At 34.0% G+C, this 8,786-nt stretch overlaps 1 protein-coding gene across 4 annotated transcripts in view; it reads left to right on the forward strand.

Moving 5' to 3' along the window:
* LOC117323649 (pyruvate carboxylase, mitochondrial-like) overlaps window positions 1-8,028 on the forward strand; it is a 47,421-nt gene extending 39,393 nt beyond the window's left edge. For all 4 annotated transcript variants that reach the window (XM_033878978.1, XM_033878981.1, XM_033878980.1 and 1 more), the window contains 5 exons: window positions 92-207; window positions 913-1,092; window positions 1,416-1,664; window positions 2,556-2,696; window positions 3,208-8,028. In XM_033878978.1, coding sequence (XP_033734869.1) covers window positions 92-207; window positions 913-1,092; window positions 1,416-1,664; window positions 2,556-2,696; window positions 3,208-3,468 — 947 coding nt within the window. In that variant the 3' untranslated portion in view covers window positions 3,469-8,028. The remainder of the gene's footprint in view (window positions 1-91; window positions 208-912; window positions 1,093-1,415; window positions 1,665-2,555; window positions 2,697-3,207) is intronic.
* The last annotated feature ends 758 nt before the right edge of the window (window positions 8,029-8,786 follow it).

The raw sequence follows: 8,786 nt of genomic DNA on the forward strand, positions 1-8,786 counted from the left end.
ACTAGGTCCAACTCGAACAACCACAAAATATTAAACCCCATAAACTTTCAACAACTGCAATTCCTATAACTAAATGTGTGTGTCTGTTCAGGGGGCCAGTACACCAATCTACAGTTCCAGTCTTATAGTCTTGGTCTGGCTGACCAGTTTGAAGAAGTCAAGAAAACCTACTCTGTGGCTAACAGATTGATGGGAGATATCCCCAAGGTAGGCATTATCTATTGGCAGCTGAATATACACACATTTCTGATTTAAGGAAATTTGCCATCATCATGACGACTACTGTACTTAATATCTGTAGGCTTCTGAAAATACACACTCTTGTGCTTTAAGGAAATTCGCCCTAATCATCATGACTACTTTATACCTATAGGCTTATGACAATATACTCGAATCAACATGACTGCAATGTTTTGATATCTATAGGCTTCTGAAAATACACACACTTGTGCTTTAAGGAAATTTACTGTAATCATCATGACTACTTTATACCTATAGGCTTATGACAATATACTAGAATCAACATGACTACAGTGTTTTAATATATATAGGCTTCTGAAAATACACACACTGGTGCTTTAAGGAAATTCGCCCTAATCATCATGACAACTGTAACCCTCAGGTGCTAAAAAATGATTTCACATCGAACTTTTTTTCAATAAGAACTATGTGTTTGGTTAGTTGGTATAACAATGGTTGTGTATGTTAAAATTTCCATGTAAATGAATGTTTCAGCCACTTAATTTTGTATAATAATTTTTACACAATAAAAGTGTATTTAGAGTAATTAAATGATAATAATTATTTTGGTATATAGTACTGACATAAGTATGAGGTGTAATTTTTTAGATATATGTACAATTGTATGCTTAAATACAAAGCTTGACATCAACATTACGTTTCTGTATATAGGTTACACCATCCTCCAAAGTGGTCGGAGATCTTGCACAGTTCATGGTCCAGAACAAACTCACTGGAGAGATGGTGGAGGAGAAAGCTGATGAGTTGTCTTTCCCTGTCTCCGTCGTCGAGTACTTCCAGGGTTACCTAGGTGCCCCTCCTGGTGGATACCCTGAGCCACTGAGAACAAAGGTATTGTTACAATCCTCCTTTTCTAAATATAAATCTTAAGAGGATACATTTCTATTGCTGTCATGTTTTTCATGCACTCCTTAGTAGTAATTTACTAGGACGCTAATATGTTGGAAGTTTTTGGGGACCAGACATCAATGCTGTGCAGTCAAATTGAAAAAGAAGGAGCTGGGGAATACATGTATTACAAACATATTTCTAGTTTGTATTAAACCCATAGAAAAACTGCTGAAGGTAATATTTTTTTGATATTCTCTTAAAAAGTAACATACATGTCATTAAAACTTTAATAACCTTGACTGACCTTGAATTTGCTCTATCAGATCCTGAAGGACAAGGAGAGGATTGAACACAGACCTGGGGAGTCATTATCTCCTATTAACTTTGATGACCTTAAGACAAGTTTGGTGGAGAAACATGGCTATGCTATACGAGATGTTGATGTGATCAGTTCTGCTCTTTACCCTAAAGTCACAGATGATTTCCTCGAGTTCCGCAATAGATATGGCCCTGTGGATTGTCTGGACACCAAAATGTTCCTTGTTGGTCCCAAGATGGCACAGGAAATAGAGGTACATTACTTTAGGATATCTTACAGAGAAAGTGTTTGATCATACATTATAAACTCTATAACTTGTTAATAGGCTTTGCCTGTATCATCCGATCAGTGGTAAGATTATTATGTTCCACAAACTTTGGTGGATGGAGAGGCGTGTATTTGCTTTTACCTATATGTTTCTGTCTACAATATCTTGTTTATACTGCTCAGTCTACAATATCTTGTTTATACTGCTCAGTCTACAATATCTTGTTTAGACTGCTTATGGGTTTCCAGTTTAAACAGTTGAAAGAAGAAAAATAGACATAGAATGGGACTGAGGTTTGCCCATAGAATATTTTGGCATTGAGAAATCTGTGATTTTCGTATGATAGAATAGTCTTAAAGACAGTGTTAGCAAGAGTTATATTAAATATATAAATGTCTGTTTTAAAGTGCAATATTTTATGAGTTGTATTTCATATTTCATTAGACATCATCAAGTTATATCAGTTTTCTAAGAAAAGGATGAACAAGTACTGTAGGGTAGTCATCTTTAAAATCCAATGGGCCTTATCTCCATACATATAGTGCAAATGTAGTATCTAGGTCATTTTTTGACAGACTTTGGTTTGGTTTAGGGCTTTTGTAATTTTCAAAGGACATATCACCATAACGATCAGTCACATGTTTTGTCTAAAAGCTAAACAGCGAGTCTTCATTTTGCAATTACATAAACAAACGTTGCAGAGAAGATTTGTATATTTAAGCCCTTGGGCGTTGTCAAGTGTTTAGTTGGTGTATCAAATAGTGTTCCAATCATTTCCTGTGGGAGATAGATTCAGAGAATTATTTGTATATTTTGACTGGAACCCTTGTAATTTAAAGGTATAGTTGTTCCTGATGCTATGATTATTTATGACAGGTTGACATAGAGAAAGGCAAGACCTTGTCCATTAAGACTCTAGCTGTCGGAGATCTCAACAAATTTGGCCAAAGAGAGGTGTTCTTTGAGCTGAATGGACAATTGCGTTCTGTCATTATTACAGATAATGAGGCAACAAAGGTAAAAAAAATCTTATATTTGTCATTTTGTTGGATTTTTTTTCAAAGAGATTTAACACTTCTTTCTCACATTTTCACATGTACATGCTATATATTAACATATTCAGAATCTTTGTTACTGCTACCATATATGCCTTCATCATGATGTTCAGTCCTGAAGTATACCTACACTTGATGATTATATATGGTAATCTTTGTCATCCTAATTATTACAAGCTGGGTATGACCATACATGACACATATATACATCCACACTCTCACAATAAATCATCAATAGACAAGGATATTGCTACTTTTTCCAGTAATTCTTAATTAATGATCTAGCAACTTTACTACCACCTATCTGTGATCCCCTTACAGTTTTAATACCAGAAACAAGTTAGTGTTTCCTAGAAGAGTTGTAATGTCTGTCTATTTTGCTGTGAAATGTCGTCAGATAGACCAACACAGAATGGCCATATAGCTTCTAGTTGATTTATTCTGAGATTTAAAAAATAATTTGTTTCTTGAAGGAGCTAAGTGTCCATCCTAAGGCCAAGAAGGGAGTAAAGGGCTCCATCGGAGCGCCCATGCCAGGGACTGTCCTTGAAGTGAAGGTCAAGGAGGGAGACAAGATATCCAAGGGCGACCCCATTGTTGTCCTCTCAGCCATGAAGATGGAAATGGTAGTCAATGCACCTGCTGATGGTGTAGTGAAAAGTGTGGCTGCAGAACTCAACATGAAGTTGGAGGGAGATGACCTCCTGTTAGAAATGGAGTGTGAGAAAGATTAGAGCACGAGTCTGATAATGTAATCACCTGTTTATCGTATGTCGTCATAGTAACTGTACAAATGCTAATTTCATGTAATGAGATTTCTGTAGGACTGGTGTATACTGCCAGTTTTGTTTATCATTTTCTCGTTTGTAAAACGTACATATATTTAAGTATACTAATCAAGTGTTAATCAAGTGTTGATACAACAGAAAATCTGTAAAGGTCACAGAGATTTTAACGTGACCTTTTATCATCTGCTTCATTCGGCATTATCATACATTTGTTATCACTTTGGTTTGATCAAGTATTTCTCCTGAACAAATCTATGAATTTCTACTAAACTTGGCAGGGACCATATTTAGGACATGACAATTTTAGATTTATCAAATAATGTGATGCAGTCATGTAGGGGTGTAACATTTCTGTTAGCCTGTTACCATAAGTTTCTCAGGACTACTGCTTAAAGTTCAGTGAAGCATATACACTTTTTAGTTTCGGTATCTATTACCAGGTAATTAATCATTTGGCAGAGTTATTTCCCTTTTTTGTGAAAGGTTGTTGTCCCCATAGTGCGAAGAGACAATTTCCAAATTAGGAAAAATAAGTAATAAATATTATTAAAAAGAATATAAGCCATTTTCATTGAAATATCCAGGTTATAGTGATGTAGACCTAACTGGGCCTCTCATTAAAGGACATCAGACATTTTATATTTTGTTCTTGCCAGCAGTAGTCATATTTCATATCATGTTCTGTTAAGGCCCAAAGACCTGTTCATTTTAATTCTGGAAATCCATGTTGTTCATGCATTGCAATTTTAAAGATAATTTTCTATTTTGCATGATATTGTGTGTGAGTGAAATATTTCCTTATCCAACAAACATTCATTGATATGAAAGTATTTGACAGGTGTTTCAGGATCAAACTGATGACTCTTGGCTTGGGCACTTTTGTCATAGTTTTATGAATTATTTTTGATAATTAAACTAACATAGATTTATTGTAATAAAAATTTGTTTCAAAACTAATATACATCTAACACATCTTCAGCATGATGTTTCTAATTATTGCGATTCATAATTATGCAGATTCCCAATTTTGCAATCATAAGATGTAAGTTTTAATTGGGAAATTTAAAAATGGATTTATATTTTTAGTGACTGATATACATGAATGAATTTGAAAATTAATTCATTTGCATTTACATGGAAAATATATACTTTTATTTACATTATATAAAGAACTCTGCCATTCTACATTATTTGCTCAAACTACTGGCATTTATGTTTTTGTTTTTCTGCATTATTTTATTATGGTTAAAATAATCTGCTGCCTATTTCAATGTTCCTGTATGCTTTAAATGCGGTGGAGTTTGTCACCTTGATTCTAATGTAGGTGTATGATTTCCTATAGAAAATGCTGATGATGACCTCAGTAATTGAGAATCTAGTCGTAATTGTTCCAGTATCCCTGTATTTGAAGTGTTTCTACTTACTGAGGTCTGTATTTGAAATGTTTCTACTGACTGAGGTCTGTATTTGAAGTGTTTTTACTGTCAGACTGAGGTCTGTATTTGAAGTGTTTCTACTGACTGAGGTCTGTATTTGAAGTGTTTCTACTGACTGAGGTCTGTATTTGAAGTGTTTCTACTTACTGAGGCCTGTATTTGAAGTGTTTCTCCTGACTGAGGTCTGTATTTGAAGTGTTTTTACTGACCGAGGAATTTGATGTGTCAACAGTCTGTTGCAGAATTTCTTACAGCAAAAGTTTGATATTGTTTTTGTTTGATTCCCTCATATTTCCGTTTGTTATATTTGCTTTAGATACGATCTTATGTGTTCATCTCATGCATTTAGAGCTAGGTACTTGAAATCACAAAAAATTTACATCATCTTGTACTTCTTTTTAAAATAACTATGGATAATAAGTCTAAAATATTAAGTAAAATGGATCAAATTTAACATGCAGAATTTATGTAGGCTATTATCAGACTTGCCAAAACCATATTTTTGAGTTCTAGCCAAAAAGATTTACGGGTCACATTTTGTCATTAACAGTCTATGATGTATACACCAGACAGTGTACATATTTCTGTCATAATTTACCAATACTAGTAATTACAATATGCAGTAGTAGTATAAGTATTTACATATCATTATATAATCATGATTATAATATAGTACTGCTGTGATTTATTGATCCGAAGAATCTTCGTTTACACCAGGTCTGTTCTATGGACATGTAAATCTGATATTGTTATTGAATTAGCGGTTTAATGATATCAATATGTACCAAAAAAGGAGCTGCTTTTACCATAATATTAATGAGAGGGGATTGACCTTTAATAAGAGTGGCCGAGTGGTTAAGGTGTCCCGACACTTTATCACTAGCCCTCCACCTCTGGGTTGCAAGTTCAAAACCTACGTGGGGCAGTTGCCAGGTACTGATTGTAGGCCGGTACTCTGGCTTTCCTCCACCTCCTAAACCAGGCACGTCCTTAAATAACCCTGGCTGTTAATAGGACGTTAAACAAAAACAAACAAACAAAAATTTACTGATAATACATTGAGGGGATAAAGACGTGTCCTTGGTAATTCTGAATTGGTTGGGGGTTGTTTTTGGTATTAACTACACATTGGTTGGGGATAATGTCACGTGGCAATGGTTTTATATAATCTTATTGATTGATGGGGTTCAGTTGGGATGGTTGGGTATTCATTATGTAAGGTTGGTGGGGTTGTGGGTGTGAGAATGGGTTCATTGGGAGGTGCTTCTAGTGATTATAAATTGGCTCGGATCTGGTTTTGTTTATGTTAGAACAGAATACCTGTTTAACTGAACAAATGCATAATATATAATTTATCATAAGTGCTTATTGAAATTACGCATTGTTTGTTGGAGGAAAAGATGATTGTTGGTAGGGTGGTATTTTTGTTAATTATATTAATAGATATTTTTCTTTACGCTGAAAAATCATCAGAATCATTCTATAATTTTGAAATTACATGTTTAAAGAAAAGCAATATTTCTTATCTGAAAAATAAATATTTTGTATAATATACAAATGCATAATATCTTAAATGAAAAGACAACTTTATTATAACCTTTGTCAAAGAGAATGTCATGCCTGTTATACTTTCTATCTGTTATCATACACACTAAATGTGACAGGGTGTATGCGATTCTGATATTACAGTGATAATTAATCGCTTACATAGAAAGCAGAATAATCCGTCACAAAAAATAAACAGAATGGCCATCATATATACTGTAACTCCATATAATGCCTTTTTGATTACCTAAAACAGCTGTTTTAGTCATAGCATGTCATATTATACCGTATTTTATGGGGTATAAGCCCAGATGTTTAAATAAATATGTTCAAATTGCTAACACTTGATAAAAATATGTTCAAATTACAATGTTAAACAAAACATTCCATCTACATATGAACAAATTCTGTAAAATGTGAATTATTTACAATTGATATATTCTGACATTCAACCTACTGTATCATGATGCTGTAAATCAAATCAAATTAGTGGTTTCTTATCCACATTGTACTTACATATATGTACCTGTTTGCTGGATGTTGTTTAACAGCCCGTTGACAACCAGGACCACTTTGGGCACAATTGTAATTATTGATAAACATTTCATCTTGTGAAACAGTAATTAATATTTATAATTTGTGTAAGTTATCTGATATTTATTAGATTTCTATATTTATGAAATGCTTACAAAAAGATTTGATGCAAAAATACATCTCACTTAATGTGATAAGTTTACACTTAGAGTTAAACTGTTGTATTATGCCATTTTTATCGGTATAGAACAGTGCTTTAGATATGTGTTCATTGGATTTTCTTAAAACAGGATGTTGACTTGACAAGTGTGTTTTCCCACTATTATTATCTGTATACCTTGTATATTCATATACATAATATATAATATAGTCTTTGAAGTATATAATAACCAGTACAAGTCATAGGATCTTGTAAAGTTGATATTATTCAGATTTTGAAGTCAGAATAAATTAAATATATTAAAATACGACTTCCATTTTAAATGTCTTTTTTTTTTTAATTAGGTTATTTTCTTTATAAATTGGCATTAACACTTAACAGTGTATATTGAGTTTACTGTAGTATTCCATCCAATATTGACCCATGTTGGTTTAACTAATTTTATAATCTCTTTATATATATATATTTATATATACAGGATCCAGTACCTATATTGGTTTATACCGTCGTTATTACTTACTAGACCCTATATATTTATATATATATATATATATATATCAGATTTATCTGTAAATATTTATTAATGTGGGAGAAATTAATCATGATTAGTTTTGTCTGAAGACAGTATAATTCTTACATGTCAAACTGTACCTGGTGTTATTGTGTTGACTGGTTGACAGAAAGGGACTCAATAGGGACCTAGATTACATCCTTTTTTTATCGCTGATGTTGTGTTGCCAGTGTATTGTTTGATTTTTAATTGTGATTGAAGCTGTATGTGTAAAGACATTATGAAACTGGTAAGTAGATCAAAATAAACCTTGAAATGACCCTGTTTTGTGTTGGTAATTATTCAACCCTGTTATGTATTGGTAACTACATGACCCTGTTTTGTGTTGGTAACTACATGACCCTGTTTTGTGTTGGTAACTACATGACCCAGTTTTGTGTTGGTATCTACATGACACTGTTTTTAGCTCACCTGCCCAAAGGGCAAGTGAGCTTATGCCGTGGTGCGGCGTCCGTCGTCCGTACGTCCGTCCGTCTGGCCGTCTGTCCGGCCGTCCGGCATCAACTTTTTCATTTAAACAACTTCTTCTCAATAACCAAGAGGCCCAGGGACTTTATTTTGGGCCTGTAGCATGCTGGGGTGAAGGGCTACAAAGTTTGTTAAAATAAATGACCTTGACCTTCATTCAAGGTCACATGGGTCAAATAGGCTATAATCTTCAAACAACTTCTTCTCAATAACCAAGAGGCCCAGGGACTTGACATTAGGCCTGTAGCATGCTGGGGTGAAGGGCTGCAAAGTTTGTTCAAATAAATGACCTTGACCTTCATTCAAGGTCACATGGGTCAAATAGGCTATAATCTTCAAACAACTTCTTCTCAATAACCAAGAGGCCCAGGGACTTGACATTAGGCCTGTAGCATGCTGGAGTGAAGGGCTACAAAGTTTGTTCAAATAACTGACCTTGACCTTCACTAAAGGTCACATTGGTCAAATAGGCTATAATCTTCAAATGACTTCTTAATAACCAAGAGATCCAGGGATTTTATATTAGGCTTTTAGCATGCTGGGGTGAAGG

The sequence above is a fragment of the Pecten maximus genome, chromosome 3, assembly GCF_902652985.1.
Source record: "Pecten maximus chromosome 3, xPecMax1.1, whole genome shotgun sequence".
NCBI classification, from domain to species: domain Eukaryota; kingdom Metazoa; phylum Mollusca; class Bivalvia; order Pectinida; family Pectinidae; genus Pecten; species Pecten maximus.